Source organism: Malaya genurostris, chromosome 3 (genome assembly GCF_030247185.1).
Source record: "Malaya genurostris strain Urasoe2022 chromosome 3, Malgen_1.1, whole genome shotgun sequence".
NCBI lineage: Eukaryota > Metazoa > Arthropoda > Insecta > Diptera > Culicidae > Malaya > Malaya genurostris.
Window position 1 is genome coordinate 179,690,846 of NC_080572.1, and position 21,320 is coordinate 179,712,165.

Consider the following 21,320-nt stretch of genomic DNA (forward strand, 5'->3'; position numbering starts at 1 on the left):
GCAGAAAGTTGAAGCTACACAACTCTATAAATAAATTAGGTAAAAACCTACGTATAATGGGTGTTTTTAGATTTTCCAAAAAGTGTTCTGTTTAGCCCCGCAGTTTCTGAAGTTTTGGATTTTAAGTCACTTCATCGCAACTTTTTTCGGAAACTAATGCATATTTTTCCAAACCACAGTTTAGGAATTGAAGCTGAATGTTTAAACTACACAACGGTATAGATAACTTGACGAAAAACTTAGTTGAAATGGATGCTTTTTTCAATTTCCTAAATCCGTCCGGCTTAGCCCCAGTCTCCCCTACATCTTCAATCATAAGGTGAGTAGAACGACAAAAGAAAATGCGTCTCATGATTGAATTTTTTGCACTGAATGTTTGATGAATTTATAACAGTATTGTACTTAAATTTCAGTAATAGCAAGACACACAAAAATTACGCTGGTTGTTTAAGAAGATTGTTTATGAATTTAGGAATTTCCGCTGGTTCTTTTTCGCAGATAGTGTAACCTCTTATTGTAAAAACCTGGAACTTTTTATTGAAAATAAAGTACTTCCTATCAATTTGAAAGACTAACTTTTCAAATAAAGTGTGCATCATTGTTCAAATGAGGTTTTTTTAATAACAGATAAATTTTGTTACATGAAAAACGTGAAAAATTGTATTTTATGATTTTTTTATTTTATTTATATATTTTCATTTATTTTCCATTTTCCTAACTCATTCGGATTGAACAGGATGTTTATCCAGCAGTTTCTAAAAATAGTGCGTCTCAAAGGCCTTTACGAAGGCTTCCGGCACTGAAAGAAAAATTAAACAATAAACAATACAATACAATTAACTGACTTGTAAATAATAAATTTCTTACGATTTGTTCTTATTCAAACTATTCTTGCAAATAAAATGTTCTTGAAATTTCTCATATTTCACAGGAAGGAAAAATGACAACACGATTACATGTCAAAAGAAAACAAAAAATGGTGTCATTCCGGAATGATGCGGATGGATTTCCACAAGACCCATCTGTCAATACTAGTTGTATGATTACTTTGTGGTTTTTGCTTCAAAAGATCTTACTTTGCTTTAGGATGCACAATTTCTCGATTGTTTCATATGCAGTCTAGTACTCTTTGAAACACAAATTTTATTTTGTCTGTGGCTCAAAAAAACTAGTTCTTCTGGAAGGATGAGCGATATGAATTGAATTAAAGAACTAGTTATTCTGGAAGGATGAGCGATACGAATTAATTTTTTGAAGATCTACAATTCTTTATTATTTTGTAGATTGTTAATTAAAAACAAATGCACATGGAACCAGTGTTGGTGATTGCCGAAAATTTGATAGAAGCTGCTATATTGCTATCTATATTGTATACAACATTTTCAATCCGGTAGAAGGTGCTACAAGAACTCGAGTCTCTCAATGCATGAACCGTGAGAGAATTTTGCTACATTTCTTCGCTCTACTTCATACTCTGAGTATTTCACGCCCTTAAAAAAAATTACAGTCTGATCGTTGTTGTGTGGAATTTCCCAAGCGAGAATTGCAAGTTGACAATTCTCGGTTAATTTTTCAAAAGGGTGTATAAACAAGTGACAGTTTCTCTTTGTTTACTTTCTCTTCTATTAATTACTAAGCGGTTTTCACGTTCCGTTTCCACTCAACTCTTTGCATGACTTGCTTATACGCCCTTTTGAAAAATTACCCGAGAATTATTGCAGAAAATCGAATCGATGATTCAACTTAATAATTCTCATACTAGGTCGCAATATTTCAAAACCTTGTGTAGAGCATTCACAGACATTTTCATAGACACAACTTATACAAAGGTTATATGCACATAGTTACAATAAGCGGCAATAGTAAAATGATTCTATCGCAACTATCAACTGCCTGTATAGAATCGGATCACGAAACGAGAATTAGCGACCGTTTGTTACTTCATAGAGGATCCCCACAGCAGCGTGCTAACCTTTGATTCTCAGAAATGTCATCAAGAGAAATTCCCTCTCGCACTGGTGTCGATTCTATGTTAAATGAGCCATGCCGAGTTTCTGCTGCTGCGATGATATCCGTCTCTCTTTGATGGCACTGATTCAATCGTGTGAAGAGTTGCCAGTGAGTGTTCTTTGATACGATAAAAGCCATCCTTGCATGGAACAGCATGGAATGATATGGAATGAGCATGTAAACAAACCACTGATACACCACCAATGAGCAAAAAAAAGAGAGAAATCAATGCCTAAATCCCGAGTAATAAGCAATATAGCTTGTAACTTTTGAAAAGGCCTATCGTACTATAAACCCTAATCATATATTGGAGCCGATATGATGTTTGTTTTTATCTCGAAGTACCCCTTTTGAGTACTCTCTTCATTTCAATGATTTGGCACAAGCGTATAGAAAGCTCTAACGTGCAGTGTTCGATTTTATACACGAGGTAATGAAAAAGAAAACCAACACCGAAGCTCCAAGTCCATCGGTATCGAGCGCACATATGCACGAGTTTCCAAACGTGTTCAAGAAACCGGAATCGCGGTGCAGGTACGGATGTCGGATTTTTCAGTTTTTCAGGACTGTTCAGTAATCGAATATAATTTTTTTCAACTAATCGATTAAATTGTAAACCATTAACAGTGCTATTAATCGATTACTCGATTGATTATTTGATTATTGGTATTGGATTTTTCGAATTATTCGATTAGATAAATAATCGAATAAAAGTTTCGAACTAATCGATCAAATATCAGCCGATTGTCTGAGTTGTTAATCACTTACTCAATCGACATTCCGACATCCCTAGGTGCAGATACGAATGTTTGTTACCAGTGCTTTTGATTGAACATGGTTCAGCGGTTGAAAAAAGCGGGTGGGTAATGTCACAGACATAACTAGAGGACTAACATGTGTCCTTTCACATTTCCAAACATAGATAATCGTTCGTATTAGTTGATTATGTGAATTTTGCAACTTTTCCTGCTTTCTTTCCACAATTGTAACGGTGCATCTATACTAAAGTTCGATTGATTTACGACAAACATTTTCTACCATACAATTAAATAACGTGGACTAAATGAGAGTAAGAAAATACAACGAAAATGTCACAGTAGTTTTTTTGTAGATTCACATACTGAGTAGAGGAAAACTTTACGTAATCCTTTGGGAATATTTCATTGGTTCTAAGAAGAACCGATTTGTGGAACTTATCCAATGTTTACAACTATTAAGTACTCTTTGTCATCATTGAAGCCAGAGAGAAAGCGACGCGCGATGCGAAACTTGACAAATCAAATTGCTTCCGAAAATTCTAATCACGTTTGCATGAATAAAATAAAAAGGTTTATTTAAACATTCACTGTATCGTTTAAATCGCCCAGACTATGAAAATAGTTCTATTCTTTCGTTTAACTCGAAACTGATTGCCTTAATTTTTTTTCATCTATCAAAATCGATTGCTACATTTTTGCTCCAATCAATAAGCTGTTTTATTGAAAAAATGACTTTCACAGAATCATTGCATGGCTAGTACTACGTAGGCTCGATACTAAGAATCCTTCCAGGTTGGGGGGCTCGAACATACGACAACTAGCTTGTAAGACTAGCGCCCTATGCATTGTGAACTCGATTTTCTCAGAGACCACTCAACCGATTTTCTTCAACGAAGGTTTAAATTAGAGGCCTTGTAGTCTCATAGGCTGCTATTGAATTTCATCTGGATCCGACTTCCGATTCGAGAGTTATGGGGTAAAATGTGCAAACTGAACTAAAAACGTGCAATCGATTTTCTCAGAGACCGCTCATACAATTTTTATAAACTTAGATTCAAATGAAAAATCGCACGGTGCCATACGGAATTCCTGAATTTCATCCGGATGCGACTTCCGGTTCCGGAGTTATAGGGTAAAGTGTTTTAAATATTGTATACCGTCACTTAAGGTGAAATGTAGCGGAATGCGCGCATCGCGTTTCCGATCAATTATTCAAAAACTAGACCGGAAAACTAAAAACACATAAATTTTCGCAATTAAATTTACCAAAAATAAGTATTCTTGGAATTTTGAAATTTTGCTTTGCCGAGCCGTAATTGGTTTTTGAAATGTATAAACGGTTACTGTTTCGTTCCACGGGGATGGTTCTAAAACTGAAAAGCAAAAACAATCGAAATTTGAAAAAGTTTACATAAACTTTTCCGCATTTTTTATTGCTTGGGCGCTGCTGTTTCGAATTGAGATGGTGGTGTGAAAAATGCACGGTGGGCACGATGGCATTATATCGTAAGCTAAAATTACATATCAAATAGTGACACGAGTTTATGCAGTATTCGGCTGTGTGTTGAAATTAAAGCGAGTTAAATACAATAGAATGGTTATTGTAAAAAATCGTTTATTTTCTAAGTAACTGTCGTTTATAATACTAGTAATGTCAAAGTCTGTTGAGTTCATTGCATTGATGTTGCTGAAGCAATAATGCATGGCTGTGTAATATCATACAATAGGTATTACTTCAGAATTTTCATTATAGCAAAACTAAAAATTCAACCTTAATAGGCTACTGAACGAAATGAATACTAGCCAAATATTATCGTTCATATAGAACATTCGAAAATATAACTTGGTGCCAGAACCAGAATTCATGAAACATTTATCATTGTACTGAATAGAGAATCAGAACATAATGCATTTGGCACAATCTCAATATAATTGTATTAGAAAATAAAAAAAATACGAAGAAACATCGTCAAGCAAAACAAAGTCTTGGTATTACGTGGAATTTGGCGTTTCTGTTTCAACAGACTTTGCAGCCGATTCACGGCATAGCTTCGTTTACATAGCTAATGCTACGATCCTATTGGCACAATTCGAATATATTGACAGTAATTTCAGTCCAGTAAATTATTTTAACAGTGTTCTTTTCGATAAGGAAATTCAATCGCGCTCTATCATGCGTGTCAAGTGCATACTTTTACATAAATTTCATCTCAACGGCGTGAAGAGTCTGGTGAACTACTGTCAAAGATACCGAAAATACTTGAATGTTTTCTTGTCTTCAATCGTTCTTTTGATGGAGAATCCATGATTGCTACTAAGCTCAGGCGTATACACGGTAAGCAAGTTAGTAAATACATATACATATAACCTCATGTTAGTCAATCATAATTACTCATGATTCATAGTTCTAGTGTAATAGTAATCACTAACAATAACGATTGACGATTCGGTCAACCCAAGTGATTGAAATTTTGCGTGCCTTTGTCATATAGAAAGGCTATGCAATCACTGTGAAACCCGACTTTTCAACCGAAGCCCGGAGGTCCGAATGTCATGTCACTCGACTCAGCTCGACGAACTGAGCAAATGTTTCTGTGTGTACATGTGTGTATGTATATAACACAAATTCAAATGAAAGGTCTCAAGGTTCCATAGCCAGCTATTGAATTTCATCCCGATCCGACTTCCGGTTCCGAAAATATAGGATGATATGTACCAAAAAATGTAAAAAATATGCACTCACTTTTCTCAAAGATGAATGAACCGATTTTCAAATGAAAGGTCTTATAGTTTCCTACAAATGTCTGGAACATTATATCCGGTTCCGGAACTAAAGCGTGATAGGTGGAAATTTTATTTAATTTTTTCACCAACAATGGTAAAAAAAAAGGTACAAATACCATAAAACTGTCTGATAAATCCTTCTATTTCCTGTTCCGGAAGCACCGAAAGTGGTGAAGAAAAACTGAAAAAAAATTAAATTTTCTTAGATTTCTCGGCGATGCTTGAATCGATTTTCACAAATCTTGATTTGAATTAAAGCTCATATTATCTTTAAAACTACTGTAAAATTTCATCCGGATGCGACCTCCGGTTCCGCAGTTACAGGGCAATGAGTGTCGAAGTTTTCAAATCGTCATATATGTACAATATATACAACAATATACAACATGTACAACACCGGTACGTGGCGGTACGGTGTAAGAAGAAGACACAAAACGAACGATGCGTGCTTTGTTGTATTTCGTACACGCTTAAAGAAAACGAAACGGTTGCGGATGTCTGCTACTAGTGTGTGATATTGGTAAAAGACTGTGCTTCTGTTGACAAACATTTTAGCTATTTTATGATAAGTGCAAACGAAAAAATAAAAGAATGTAAAGCCGGTGTAAAATAAATGATATACAAAAATTAAAGAATGTCAATGAATTAAAGTTTATTTGAAAAGTACGTTTCATTGGTTTAATCGATATAGAGCATAAGATAGTAAATCTAGGTTTAATTAGGTTCAAAACTGTTCCAATTTGGAGGTCATATTTGTTGCTGGCATACTTCGTCTATACCGGTTATGTGAATCCGGTTTCGGAAGAATTTTAAATGGTGATTAAATACTGCAAAAAAGATCTCACTCATTTTTCTTCAAGATGGTCAGATCGATTTTCACAATCTTATAGGTTCAAAGGAAAAGTCTTACAGTTTCATACGGAATTCATAAATTTTTTGTGGATACTACTTCCGGTTCCCGAACTATAGGATAAACAAAATTTGTAGAGTTTGTTAGTTTAAGTCAGAACAATGAGTAATATGAGTAATATGAGAAAGGCATCGTTACACCACTAGATGGATTAAAACAGGTTTTTGAGACTACATTGAGCTGAGGCCAGTAGTTTGCGTAGTTTTGAATCGACCGTGCTCCTCGCATATGTGCAAAATGACTCTCGATGGGCCGGGTGGCCGAGAAATTTTTGATTAGTTTGACTACATCGATCGGTTGAATGGAATTGACATATATAAGCATAAAATGTGTCTCCATCCAATAAAGCTACCTCTTGTTTAGCAACCTTGCTGAGCCGATTTTATTTTCCTCTCATTTTTCGTTACGTTACCAGCAAACTGGAACAGAAAAAATGGCGCCTGTATGGAAATCAACTTACCTTTCACAAAAATAACATTCACTTCATTTTTATCGCGACAAAACCTATGTTTTATGCACTTATCGCATCTAAATTAAATTATCTAGACATTGTCAGGACTGATTTTTGATGCATGCCTTTGAAGGGGAGATATTCAATAAACAAGTTTAAAGTGGCCATTTTCAGCTATGTAATTCTTCCTTCAGAAAAAAGACTTTCCCGACCGCTAAAGTCAATGAAGTCAATTCTGAAATTTTTACAGAATAATCTAAACTAATTTTCTAAGGGATTGTCAGTTGGGTTTTTTGATATTCGTCACCGTTTCTGAGAAAATCAGATTTGAAGCGTGAAAATAGTGAAATTCATTTTCTTAAGGATGACCTAAACGAACAAAGCACTTTTTTTAATACGATATACTAGTTAATGCACAAACAATCCCTTTTTATACTTCAAAAATCGAAGAGAAACATTTTGATAAGAATACCACAGTATTATATATGAGAAAGGCATCATTACACCAGCAAGTGGATAAAAAAAATTTTTTTTTAATCCATTTTGTATTTTGTTTGAAGCCTGTATGTTTGTATACTTCAATGGTGCTATCGCATACGTCGAGCCCTGTCCCAATTAAGAAAATATGCGAAATAATGTTTTCAACGATTCCATAATCCAGTTTCGAGTGTCATATCTGTATGTCTGTGGTTGTGGGTCATAGAAATTTTGACTTTCCAACAATGGCCAAGATCGATTATCTCAGTCACTGTATGGGAAGTCCTGATTACACAAATGCTCCACATTCTATATACCGCAAAAAAAAAACTAGTGCAAGAGGAAGATTTGGGTTGCTATTCATGTTGTAACACAATTTCCACCAAATCCCATAACATGATCCCTTGCCAGTGAAGGCTCTCATACCTCCGAATCGACGGAAGCGGACGGTAACGGAAAAAGACAGGATAGGTTGTGGTTATGCAGTTAACCCTTATTTCGAAACTTTCCCCTTCCTTGGTATATTCTTTTGGCGATTTGTCAAATTGAAGAAAACGGAATAAAATATTTTTGCAGTTTTCAAACTGTTATTCTTCATCATTTCGTGGTCAGTATTGTTTGAGTATGGGATTGATCAAATACATACATTAATGCGTTTTTTTACAAAACGAAATCAGTGAGACCTGTTTAAAATATGGGAACTAGAATCTTATCAACTAATATGAATTTTTTCAGAGAGCCAATTTTTCTTTTCATAAATCTTACTTTACCACGCAGCACACACCGTCCTCCTGTATAAAACAAATTTGTCCCCGAAAACATAACAAGTTCCCAATGCAGGGAATCTTGGCTGCTATTATTTGGATCACGTTCTACGTTTCCTTGTTTATCCTTAGTAGGCTATCAAACATCCACGTGACAGTATATTTACTGTTGTCTCTGCAATCGTTTGTTGAGAATGTTACGGGACAGGAAAATTTACTGATATTTTCGATATGTAAATATGTAAATTAACGTGAATTGATAATTTGAACAAATCAGCTAGCGGTTTAGTTCTGTGAGTGGCCGACAATCTAGAATGAATAAATCAAGAGTATATTTAATTATCTGAAGCAAAAATGAGCCTTGATCAGTCTTCCACGTTCAACGGTTATCTATGCCACAAGGAAATAAACCGATACCTCGCGGATTTAGAACAAAACTATCCAAGTAAGATAAAAAAATTCTCCAGTGCCTATTCCTACGAGGGTCGCGAAATACGTACCGTCCGAATCAGTACAAACGTTAAGCAAAAACGGACCAAGTTCTACATTCTGATAGACGCCGGGATCCATGCCCGAGAATGGATTACCATTTCCGTTGCACTTTATGTGGTGCATCAGTTGGTCGAGCGGGACGCAATCAATTCGAGGCTGCTACGAAACTTTGACTGGATCATTCTACCCCTTTTGAACCCCGATGGGTATGAGTATAGCCGGGAATATGTAAACTATTTCAGCCGTTCCGGAATATCTTCTTTATGTGCTAATAAACGAATAATTTCAGAACAAAATGTGGCGCAAAACTAGACGGCCACTGGGACGGGACCGTTGCGTTGGTGTGGATTGCAATCGAAATTTCAATATATCCTGGGGAATCGGAACCCCGAAGTACTGTTCGCTGGTGTACCGTGGAGAACGGCCGTTTTCCGAGCAAGAGACAAGAAATGTTCGGGATATTTTTCGGATGCTTCGGCCCAACTGTAAATTTTATCTGTCCTTGCATTCACACGCTAAAGCAATTCTGTATCCAAGAGCATATTCAAGGTAATTCTTTCGTAAAAACTGTTTCATCGTTAATTTCTTTATTCTTATGATGAACCCTCAATACCAACACGTCGGTCAAAAATTCTCGGTCTGACAGACAGGTGGCGTGACTAATTGAAAATCCCACAAGCGTTAAATATATACATACTTCATATGCCATATGTAAAAATTTCATGACATCGGCCTTATTAGTGTGTTAGTTATTGTGTCTTCAGTGATACTACTGAAAATTAAGAAATGGCCTGATCAGCATTATCCGGGCTTTGCTCCAAGGAAATGAACCCTAATTGATTGCTATGCAGAATTTGATCGTGGTCGTGCGTACACCGACTGTGCATCACGATCTCGTCGTCCAAATGGAACTGTTGTTCCGGAAATCGTCTCAAAAGTTCATTCCATTGTTCTGGAAAATCGAAAGTTTTTGCAGGAGATAGCTGTGATATTGTCAAGATATCGGAAGGAAAAAGCAAGCTTTGTCTAGAACATTCCTTTTGTGAAATTTTACCTCCTGTGTCAACCGACTTTGCATCCGATTTTTGGCGTACAGAACCATTGATGGTGCTACGATTCAACAGACACTAAGAATTTTGGGTTGATGGTTCAGTGCATAAGGCGCTGGTCATACAAGCCAGTTGTCGTATGTTTGAACCCCGACCTTCAGTTAGTGTAGTACTAGTCGTGCAATGATTCTTCATGCTATAAATCAACTGCGAAGTCTGTTGAAACAGAAAAGTCTAAACAATGCCAAGACATTTCCTCGAAAGGAAATGTATTCACAATTTATATGAATATGAAAAAAAAGTCTTTTCAAAGTGTGTGCCACGTTTTCTGGCAGCTGATCAAACGCATCGTGTCACAAGTTGATCGATACGATTGCTAAATTCCATGAATTAAGATTCGAATTGCTACTGCAACCACCATATTCGCCAGATCTGACCCGACTATTTTCGTTTCCCAAATTTACAAAAGGAATCTGAGAACAGATTTTTATCGAATGATTTACGGCTAAAAAGAAAATCGAGGTATAAACGTGGTGTAGAAATGTTGGAACATCATTAAAATAATTGCGTTGCTTTTCAAGAAGAATAAAGACTGTCCCAAAAAGTATGGACGCAACCAAAAACCAAATCAGAATCTGTCAATTTTTATGGCTGCATCCTGTTGTTTACACTCTTCTCTAACCACTTGTGCAGTTGTTTATTCGTTGTCATTAGTTTGTTTCGAAATGCGTGGACTTTCAGCAGAACAACGTCGAAAAATGGTGCACAGAACGCGGACTGTCACTGAGAAAGATAGCAAAAATGGAAGGAGTAAGTGAAGTAAGCCGTGCGAAATGCAATCAGGAAGTTCGGTGAGGATAACACCTTTGAGGATAAATCGAAAAAGGGTAAAAAAAGGTCCTGCTAACCCTCAGTTGAATAAACGTATACTGAAGGCGTTCGAGCAAAAGAAGAAGGTTTCAGTTTGGTATGTGGCCAAAAAAGTTAGCACTTCGAAGTCAAATGTTCTTCGTGCTAAAGAACGTTTGAATCTTTGAACCTATAAGAAGCAGAAACAACCAAAACGTAGTCCGAAACAAGAAACATCGATCAGGCCGAGGGTTCGAAAGCTGTACAATACGATTCTTGCTGGAACTTTGAACTGCATAATCATGGACGACGAAACCTACATGTTAAACCAGTCCGAGACATCGATTGAAGTCGAAAAATTTGGTAAGAGAGCTATAGTCTGGCAAGCAATTTGTAGCTGCGGTAAGATTTCGAAACCCTTCATCACCACTGCTTCAATGAACAGCGAAATATACATCAAGGAATGTTTACGAAAACGACTTCTACCCATGATTCGAAGCCACAAGGATCCTGTCGTCTTCTGGCTAGATCTTGCTTCTTGCCACTACTCAAAATACTACCAAAAATGTCACTTTCGTCCCAAAAGCCATGAATCCACCAAATTGTCCACAACTTCGACCAATTGAGGAATTTTGGTCATTAACGAAGGCACATCTTAGGAAACATGTCTCGGCAAAAAGTGTCAAAACTTGTCGCCACGAATTCGAAACGCAATTTAATGAGGAACGTCCGCAAGAAGGTGCGCCAGCTAGTCTACAATGGCTAAGTAGCAAATGTTGAGAATAATATTCTGTTGTTGTAGTCTAATATTATCAGTATATCGAATAAAACTTGAATATCTAACATTTGTGAATTATTTGCAGCGAAATCAAATTGCGTCCATGCTTTCTGGGACAGTCTTAAATCCAATATTATTATTGATATTACAAAGTTAATGACAAAGATAACATATATCAGTATATTGAATGCATAGTAAAAAAATACTTAATATTAATATTTCAAACAATAAATTTATATTTTTCTCGGTAGCCGGCTGCCCAGATCAACCAATATAACCAATAAATAATTTTTTTAAATAATTAAAATAATAAAGTGGAAATAATAAAGGATCAGGACGCGCGTGAGGTCTGTTGACCTTTGTTTGGTGATTTAAAATGATTTTATAACAACTGCTTAGAATATGTCAATGCACTGAATCAACTGTTTTGTCTAAATCCTATTCATTCCGTTTATTTTGTAATTTCATTTATAAAAAATAGGGAAGTTTTTATTCTTTCGCGATAGTATTGCAAATTTTTTTTCAGTTTACTCGAATAAGAGCTGTGAATCAAGACTTCAATATAAAATATTGTTGAAACGTTCACTCGGGAAGTCAGTGAGTTTAGTGGTGCATCCGAGCATCTTGAAACCGGCACATACTGAGTCGCGCGCGAATAATACCAATACTGAAATTTTTACTAACAAAAATCCTTCTCCCGTGACACTTGTGGAGTGCGCAGTTGTATATACGGCCTCTAGTAACAACAAGTGTTGGACTAACATCCCTTCCCATTCCTTAGACGATCTACGTTCGGGCCTGTCCGGCGCCGGTACTGATCAATGAATTCTGGGATTACCAGAAGATGTACATTGAAGGATGATTTACCAGTCCCAGGATGGATCATCTAGAAACTCTCTGTACAATTCAGCTAATCCCGATCAGTAACGGAGTAGCAACCAGGGGTGGTCGCTCAAGCTCAAGCTCAACTGTTCTTGTAGGCAGAGCTTAAAATTGTCACACATTCTCAATGAAAAAAAACCATTTCAGCAGTCTCATTTTCAATGTTTTACTGTCTCATTCGCAAATGACCGACACCAGAACAAACGAAGAGAGACGAAGCATTTTAGTTTCTCATCGAAAAAATGAGAGAGCATAATTGCCAACGTCACTCTTCCCTCTATGACAAGACGAAACCAAACTAACGTCTTCAGGTAGCAACAGCAGAATTGAAATTTTCATTCTTGCATCGGTGTATTGAAAATATGTGACGCTTGGCTATAAAAAGTGACTAAAATATGGCAAATCGAAGTAATTACATCCCAGAACTTCTTTGGAAACCAAAACTACTACAAATTCGAGCATAAACAGTTAAAACTTATTGTGAAACCTTTTTCTGTCGTTTTCAATTCTCACAGCTTTGGTTGAATATCGACACTGCATACTATGGGATTTTCACTGAAAACTGCAAATGACTGAAAGGGCAAATGAAAGAAAAAACTGTCGGGAAACTGTTAGGGAATTAACTACTGTCCCGCTTATGTCATTGACTGGACATGGATTTCGTTCTCATAGTTTGCAAGCGAAACTGAGAGTGATAATAATTTCTTGTCATTTTCGTTTATTTTTCAGTCAATGAAAATGACTTTTATTAGCTCTGCTTGTAGGAACTCTGAGTCAACTGCAGATTTTATTATATGGAAGTTAAATTAATTTCATACACTTGATCGAAAAATTTAGATCGTTGAGCTACAATAAAAATATAAACGGTTCAAGGTGACTTCCTCGAGGAACTCCAGAGGTAACAGCAAATGGTGAGGTTGTACAGTCTCCTACTTTCACTATTATTTCACGACCAGTTAGATATGATCGAAGTCAATTCAAAAATTATTCGTTAAAGACTAGTCTACTTAACTTGGAGATCGTTATGTGATGATTGATTTCGTTGAACGCATCAGAGAAATTGGTGTATATAGAATCTACTGTAGTCGTGCTGATGTAGGTTACTAAATTTGTGGAAGTTGAACGCTTTGGCATGAATCCAGGCTGAGTCTGATAGATGTAGTCAGACCAACTAAGTGTCCAGAACTATAATTTCAAACAACTTCGATACAGCGCACAAAGCAGCAATTACACGGTAGTTGGATACTTTTGTAAACCGGAAACACATAGGATTTCTTCCATATTTCAGGAAAAAATCCAGAACGCAAAAGAGCAATTTTAAATGTTTAATAGTGAAACCAACTAACTATTACAACAATTTCTTATCACCACGGATGGAATCGAGTCGAGTCCAGCACTAGATGAACGATTGAACTTTTTCTTGTTCATTTTTTCTTCTTACCCAACCCAATGAGCTCGGAAAGCATAAAACCGAAGTTTTGTCCACTGAAGACAATTTTGGTTTTATCAAGGCCTCCTCGTAAATTTTGGTTTTATCGAAGTGAAAATTCAGTTTTTTTGGGGTTTCATAAAACTCACAAGCTTCCAAAATTTGCTTTTTGCCTTTCTCATATAGAAAGGTTATGCAATCACTGTGAAAACCGGCATATACCATTCGACTCAGTCGAGTACGCAAAATGTCTGTGTGTGTATGTGTGTGTGTGTGTGTGTATGTGCGTATGTGTGTATGTAACGTTTTTTCGCACTAACTTTTCTCGGAGATGGCTGAACCGATTTTCACAAACTTAGATTCAAATGAAAGCTCCCATACAAAATTCTTGAATATTGTTTGGATCCGACTTCCGGTTCCGGAGTTATGGGATAAAATGTGCAAAAAATGAAAATATGTTTCCTAGCTTTTCTCAAAGATGGCGCCACCGATTTTCATAATCTTAGATTCAAATAAAAGGTAATTCCTGAACTTCATCTAGATCCGACTTCCGGATCCAGCAATATAAGGTAAAGTGTGTTAAAATTATATACCATCACTGAAAAGGGCGAAAAACCGTAAAAAAAATTCTAAATCGACCTCAAATCTTCTCCAATTAATAATTTTTATCAATAGACGGTCAAAAAAACCGATTTCGGTTATTGTTTTTTGGAATCGAAGGAAATTATTTTGAAGAATATCACAGTATTATATATGATGGTATGGTTGATATGAGAAAGGCATCATTACACCACTAGGTGGATTAAAACAGGTTTTTAACAAATGATCCACAAATGTGAAACAATGTTTCTTGAATTTTGCGCGAAATCCGCATCATTGCATAAAAATCTGAGCAGAAACCGCGCGAAATCCGCAAAATCCGCAACTTGAAATTGCGAACAATTACCATCAAAGCTGTCAACACTCTCTACATATTCTAAATTGTTTATATTATTAATTTCTTAGTAAATGAAACCGTCACACATGTATAAACATATTAGAACGATTCTAAACCAAACTTTAGTAATACATACGCAAGTCGATCGAGTAATGTTCGAAAATTGCACATTGGATCGGAATATTTCGAATCGATCGACGTACAGAATAGGGGTGATTGCCGTGTACAATTTAAGTCTCAAAACTTATTTTGTTTACAAGGCCAAATGTGACAGATTAGATTTCACATACCTATCAAGCATGCCATACATTCTGTTTTTGCAATTTTCTGAGTGGAAATATATTTTCAGCACCTTGCCCCAAAACTGGAAACATCAGGACGAAGTGGCCCAAGCCGGTGCGGACGCGATCGTGGCCGCATGTGGCGTCAAGTATCGTTGCGGTAGTGCATCCGCCTTCCTGGACAATGCCGTCGGTGGCTCCAGCATCGACTATGCCCACGACATCGAAAAAGTTCCGTTCGCACTGGTGATGGAAATTGCCAGCAAATGTTTTCATCCCCCGACGGAGGACATTGCCCGCATCTGCCGGGAGAGCTGGATCGGGATTCAAGCTATGGTGCGGCAGTTGGCCATCAGCCCAAGGATTTCTTTCACGCGCAGCAAAACTGCCATCTAGACTCCAAGGTATTTATTTCCTGTTACATACTTTTGTGTCCTGTAGTTCAGTGTTTCCGTATAGTTCTATTTTTTCTTACAGAATCTCAAGCGAAATACCAAAATCGGTTTGTTCCAGAGATACAAATATCTGTGTTCACAAAACAGAATTATCTTCAATATAGTAGTAATGTACTTAAACAAGAATCAATTCTTGGGGATTGAAGGACCTGCGTTCTGAATAAGTGTTTTTAATCATCTAAATACATTTTAATGCTCGAGGCTCGTCCAGTGGCTTAGTTTGTAATAAACTAGGTTGTTTCGTTTTCCGGAGACAGCGGAAACAAAAACTACGCTTTCTACATCTCGAATAAGAATAATCGTTAATTTAGGGAATTAACTGCTTCTGACTACGAGTAGTAAGATTTGTATCAGTGTTTTGATTCTTAATTGATAAAATGCTAAATCCTGCCCTTAAAATGCTATATTGGATACAATGTGCTCATTGCGCTGCTGGTGTTCCGTATTTAAGCTTCAACCGTTCGTAGTGTTTCTTGTCCTGTAAAGAGAGGAACGCAAACAGGTTAGGATTTCGTATGATCGGAATTTAGTTCATTACAAATTACCTCTTCATTGACGGAAGGTTTGATGCCACGTATCGCTTCTTTGAAGTGGACCAGTCCCACCTTGAGTAGTTCCTCCGAATCGGCTAAACTATTGTCTTCGCTGCTGCAAGCAGCTATCGAGTCCTTGAGAGTTTGTAACGAGGCTTGCCGCACGAGTCCAGCCAGATCGGCACCGGTGAAACCTTCCGTCAATCGGGCGATGATGCTCAAGTCGACATCGTCGGCCAGCGGAGGTTGAGTACGATCCTTGGTAAGCGCTCTCAGTATATCCACCCGATCCGGTTCGTCCGGCAGTCCCACGTACAGAATCTTGTCCAGTCGACCGGGACGAAGCACGGCCGGATCGACAATGTCCGGTCGATTTGTGGCTGCCATCAGAAACACTCCCTTCCGGTCTTCGATGCCATCCATTTCGGTAAGCAGCTGATTGACGACACGCGTACCGGCACCGGCTTCCGCACTGTCCGACCGTTTCGGACACAGCGAATCGAATTCGTCGAAGAAGATTACACACGGAGCAGAATTACGGGCTCGCTGGAAACACTGGCGGACTGCACGTTCCGATTCACCGACGTACTGCGGAAAAGTAATTATAATCATAAGTCTAATTACTAGACTAGAAAAACCAAAACAAACTTACCATATTTAACAACTCTGGTCCCTTCACGGAAATGAAATTGATTCCAGCTTCGTTGGCAACTGCCTTTGCGAGTAAGGTTTTACCACAACCGGGAGGACCGCAGAGCAGCACCCCCGAAGGTGTATTCAGTCCCAGAAGTTTCAAACGTTGCGGGAATTTCACCGGGGCTAAAATTGCCAGCTTCAGCTCCTCCCGGATGTCACCCAGAGAACCGATATCGTTCCAGGTTACATCCGGCACAGTTATAAAACCTTCCCGTTTGGCCGACGGTTGTACGGATTTCAGCGATTGAATGAAATCGTCCCGTTCAATGCTTAGGCATTCCAATTCCTCGTCCGGTAGAGGATTGCTGTGGTCCAGCAGCAGATTCAGCAATTTATCTAAAGTCAGAACGGCGGGAGGCAGTGGGTCTGATTCCATGTCTTCGCACAACGGTTCATCGATTTCCACATTATTTGAAACCACCTCAGCATTGTCTTCGGCTGCACTGGTTTCTGCCGGTGCCTTTTCAACTTCACTGGATGAGGTTGTTTCCCGTGCCTCAACTTTATCTCCGGAAGTACTACTGTCGGCAACCATCTCAATATCATCATTCAACTCCCCAGATTTGGCCCCATCCGACTGTTTGTCCGCTTCTTTCGACTTCAATTCGTCCGTAGCCTCGCTATCATCCATCTTTTCAACCTCTGCCGGTTTAGCTTCAGCAGAATTTGCCTGTGCTTCTCCCGCATCCGGTGCTGCTTTCTTCTCACCACCAACAGCTTCATCAGCTTCCTTTGTCTCAATCTTCTTTTCTTCCTCCTTCTGTACCACCTGCACCTGTTCCGAATCTTTCACAGCATCAGCCGTTTTATCATCACCTTGAGACTCTTTCTTTTCGGCTTCCTTCGCTTCCGGTGCCTCATCTTTGTCGTCGTCCAAGTTGACCACTTCTTCGACGTCATCTTCCAAGGCAACGACGTCATCCGCTGAAACATCGCCATTCAGATTACCCTGGGCAGCGGTTACTGTTTGCGGAACATCTTCGACGTCCATAATGGCAACATCGTCATCATCGTCGTCCTTTTTCGGTGGCACCTCAGCTCCCTTCTTACGCCGGAGAACTTCCAGTTCAACTTGTCTCTTAGCTTCGGCAATCATTTGCAGCCTTTCGCGTTCTGTGAGCATCCTAGAAAAAATTCAAGCCAAGTAAGCAAGCAATCACAAAAACAAGCTAATCTGAACTTACCTCTTAATAGCGGTAGTCGCCGCCCGTGTAACTAAAGCCAGCAGATCCGCTCCGACATAGCCAGGAGTTAGTTTGGCCAGCTCATCGTAGTCAATCGACTGTTCGATTTTGAGGTTCCGACAAATGATCTTCAAAATTTGTGCTCTCGCTTCCCGATCCGGAATACCGAGAGAAATTTCCTGATCGAAGCGCCCAACACGACGCAATGCCGGATCGAGTGCATCGGGACGATTAGTGGCACCGATGACCAGAACTCCGTCACCTCCTTCCAACTTGGGTAAACCATCCAAACTGCTCAGCAGCTGGGCAACGATACGCCGTTCCATGTCCTTCTGAGCGTTCAGGCGATTCGAAGAGATGGCGTCAATTTCATCAATGAATAAGACACAGGGTGAAAGAACTGCTGCCTGTTCGAAAACTTCTCGAATGCGTTCCTCCGATTCTCCGGAAATTCCGCCGACAAGCTCCGTAGCAGGAACTTCGATTAGCCCTATTTTCAATTGCTGAAATAATCACACGTACTGCAGAAATGAACTACGCGGTTAAAGTCAGTAATACTCACTCCAGCGATTGCTTGAGCCAGCAGAGTTTTGCCCGATCCAGGAGGTCCGTGCAGTAAGAATCCTCGCGGTGGTGGTAAGCCAATATGACGATAAACTTCGGGATGTTTAACGTGCAACAGTAGCTCACACAACTCACGCAAAATCCGATCCATTCCGCCGATATCGTCAAAGTTCGTATCGATGAAACGAGCGCAAACTTCTTTCTTGAATCGCTTGGAACGAAGATTATTGGCAGGTGGTCCCGGTTCCGGTCTGGATGCCATACCTTTTTCGTTCTGTGACACCGGTCTCGAATGAGGTTGAGCAGCTGGTTGTAGGTGCTGGAACAACGGATTCGAACTATTGCTGATTTCGGAATTTTGTGGCATATTTCCCTGCTCCAAACGACGACGTTTGGGCTGTTGCAGCTGCATCGGGTCGGAGGCTTTACGAGGACCATTGGTACTACCGTTGCTGGAATCAACTGCTTCGTCACCAGATCTGGGTTTTTCTGCTCGGATCACTTTTGTTACCGTTATATGCTTGTTGGACGCGATTTGAGCTGTGAATCAAATTAAAAAGAAAATAAAAATTTAATCTCGAAGACTCAACCAAATCACACTTACTTTCAATCAGTTTCATTCTGTCACTCGTTGTCGAAACGGCCTTTTCTTTATCCCGCGAGTTTCCACCTTCATCATCCTCATCACTGCTGATGTCAATCGCTTCTCCATCATTTCCACCTCCAGCGGATACGGCCGCGCCGCTCGTAGGTTTATTTTTGTTGTTCATATACATGTTCGTCAGTGTCTCATTCATGTGATTAGCGTTACTGCCTGGGCCTTCCTCCATCACTTCTAGATCCGAATTGCCGTCTTCCTCATTTTCACTGGAAGGATTGCTGTCCAATCCGTAGCTGTGCAGTACTGTTTTGTATGCTTGTTCCACCAGCATTCGAAACGGGACGGCCTTTCGTCTTGTGTATTCCCGATAGCGCTCCTGCAACTCGCGAGCCATTACTCCGACATCCACATAAGTCTGATGAACATTTTCCTCCAGGTACTACGGACATAACAAACAATATTTAGAAGAACATCTGTTTAATTCACTTCACATGAACATTTAGAGTGTCATTCGAAACAGACGAAAACACAACCGATATCGATTAGCGATGAGAGGGAAGCCAAAATATGATCTAAAGACTCCTAACCTCAAAACAAAAACAGACTCCATTTTGGTTCCTTCAGCAAACTTAGAAAAAGAGCCCCCTTCTGATTCGTTGGTCTAAATACCTGCTTAACGCGTGGAATGATCATTGGATCGTACAATCCTCCGCCAGTTGACTTTTTCTGCAACATTCTTACGCACTTTTAAACTAATCTCGGTAACACTGGGTTGACGGAAAAACTTCCCACGACGCAGCGTCGATTCCGCAGCAAGAATGAAATTTTTGGACAAAATTTGACACTTTCTTGCTGACTGCCTGCCCGAGCGATAATTGCACCAATACCACCAAGAGCACTCTTCCACTTCGTTCAATTTGATGCTTGCCGGCTGTCAAGCGCACGAGGAACTCAATTAAACCCACACAAAATTTTCTCGTGATAACGAATCGAAACAAATTCCTATGCCTGTTTGTTTCAGCAAAAAGGCTTATCCACGGAATATCTGGTTTTATTTAAAATATCAGTACAATACAACGTACATCCGCGAACGAAACCCACTCAATAAAAAAACAAGAAATCGTACGAAACAATTATTTTTCTTCAGGTTTCGTCCACAATTACTTCTCGAGCACACCAATGCAAACAGTAAGATTTTGCGAAAAAGACTATAAACATTATTTGACATTTGTTTTTCGGCAAAGCAGAGATGCCAATAATGCAAAATTATTTGATATTCGCATGCGCTCTCAGATTAATTCTCGAACAGTTCACAAAAGCATGCTTCAGCGTTTATGTCACACATTCGGCAACATTCCTCAGACCTAGAATGGCAGCAATAATACATTTGTATGTGATCATAAGTCACAATCTGTAATAGCTATACGGATAGAAAAAAATAATATTTGATTTTTCTCACTGGATTAGTTTGTTTCGATCAATATTTTGGTATGAATCAAAAATATTTCACTTGTGCTTTCCTGTCAATTTCTTGACAAACAATTTCACCGTAAATTCAAATTGAAAAATTTGTTTGAAAGGAACGAACTCTAGTTAAAGTTGATTTTTTTCATAAATACGTTTATTTCATAGTCAATATACATAAGTTTTTCTTCGCCGTGGCATCCACAATACATAGTACTTTAAACCAAATGCATTTCGAATATCATATTAGTATGTTGGTATGCATTATTTAATCTAATCACTGTTTTTATCAAGCGAGTTGCTATTATGAATTACATTAAATAAAACACATTTATTTTGTACATGATCTTATAACTATTTCAGGTTTTTTGTATCAGTTCATCACTTTTATTCATTTAATATACTTAGCTGGCTATTGGTTGAACTCATGGAAGAGAAAACAGTCTAATATAAAATAAAATTTAAATTGGAACCCCAATGGACTTAATGATATGATAAAGAAGTTTCATGCAAGGAAGGTCACGACAAGAAAGAATGTCGCAAACTGGGACATTGGATAGTCTACCTTGGGTACGCAAGGAATTTATTAGTTGAGATCTGACATCACGATACTCCACGCATGTCCAAACGACATGATCAATATCGCGATAACCTTCACCACAATCACAATCATTAGTCTCGGATAGTCCAATTCGAAGGAGATGTGCATCTAACGTGTAGTGATTGAGTGTAGTGACATGAGTCTAGACATCACACGAATGAAGTCCCTACTCATATCCAGTTCCCTGAACCATGCCTCTGTCGATATTTTAGGAATAATTGAGTGCATCCACCGATCCAAGTCATCTTTATCCCAAGAAGCTTGCCAGTTGTGTTCTTTGGCGAGACGCGCTATAGAATTCGTGGAAAGTAATCGGTCTCTCATAAATTTCACTCTCAATAATGGCTTGGAGGTAATGTAACGATTACACT

General features: G+C 38.6%; 2 protein-coding genes across 2 annotated transcripts; one reads left to right on the forward strand and one right to left on the reverse strand.

Annotated features, from left to right (window-relative positions):
• The first annotated feature begins 8,300 nt into the window (after positions 1 to 8,300).
• Positions 8,301 to 15,249, forward strand: LOC131435669 (carboxypeptidase B1-like). The gene is made up of 3 exons (XM_058603793.1): positions 8,301 to 8,874; positions 8,936 to 9,195; positions 14,920 to 15,249. The coding sequence occupies exons 1-3, from the start codon at positions 8,509 to 8,511 to the stop codon at positions 15,245 to 15,247; spliced, it is 954 nt and encodes a 317-aa protein (XP_058459776.1). The 5' UTR covers positions 8,301 to 8,508; the 3' UTR covers positions 15,248 to 15,249.
• On the reverse strand, positions 15,245 to 20,072 carry LOC131435667 (nuclear valosin-containing protein-like). The gene is made up of 7 exons (XM_058603791.1): positions 19,554 to 20,072; positions 18,888 to 19,323; positions 18,282 to 18,823; positions 17,720 to 18,222; positions 16,492 to 17,659; positions 15,852 to 16,427; positions 15,245 to 15,784 (listed from the first exon to the last, which is right to left on the reverse strand). The coding sequence occupies exons 1-7, from the start codon at positions 19,617 to 19,619 to the stop codon at positions 15,728 to 15,730; spliced, it is 3,348 nt and encodes a 1,115-aa protein (XP_058459774.1). The 5' UTR covers positions 19,620 to 20,072; the 3' UTR covers positions 15,245 to 15,727.
• Positions 20,073 to 21,320: the final 1,248 nt, after the last annotated feature.

Excerpts from the sequence above, each read along its gene's own strand:
- LOC131435667 (XM_058603791.1), bottom strand. The coding sequence starts at position 19,619 with ATGTTGCAGAAAAAGTCAACTGGCGGAGGATTGTACGATCCAATGATC. Across the intron at positions 19,324-19,553 it reads TCATTCCACGCGTTAAGCAG|TACCTGGAGGAAAATGTTCA; the intron begins GTATTTAGACCA and ends TTATGTCCGTAG. Across the intron at positions 18,223-18,281 it reads TGGCTCAAGCAATCGCTGGA|CAATTGAAAATAGGGCTAAT; the intron begins GTGAGTATTACT and ends TGATTATTTCAG.
- LOC131435669 (XM_058603793.1), top strand. The coding sequence starts at position 8,509 with ATGAGCCTTGATCAGTCTTCCACGTTCAACGGTTATCTATGCCACAAG. Across the intron at positions 8,875-8,935 it reads ATGAGTATAGCCGGGAATAT|AACAAAATGTGGCGCAAAAC; the intron begins GTAAACTATTTC and ends GAATAATTTCAG. Across the intron at positions 9,196-14,919 it reads TATCCAAGAGCATATTCAAG|CACCTTGCCCCAAAACTGGA; the intron begins GTAATTCTTTCG and ends ATATATTTTCAG.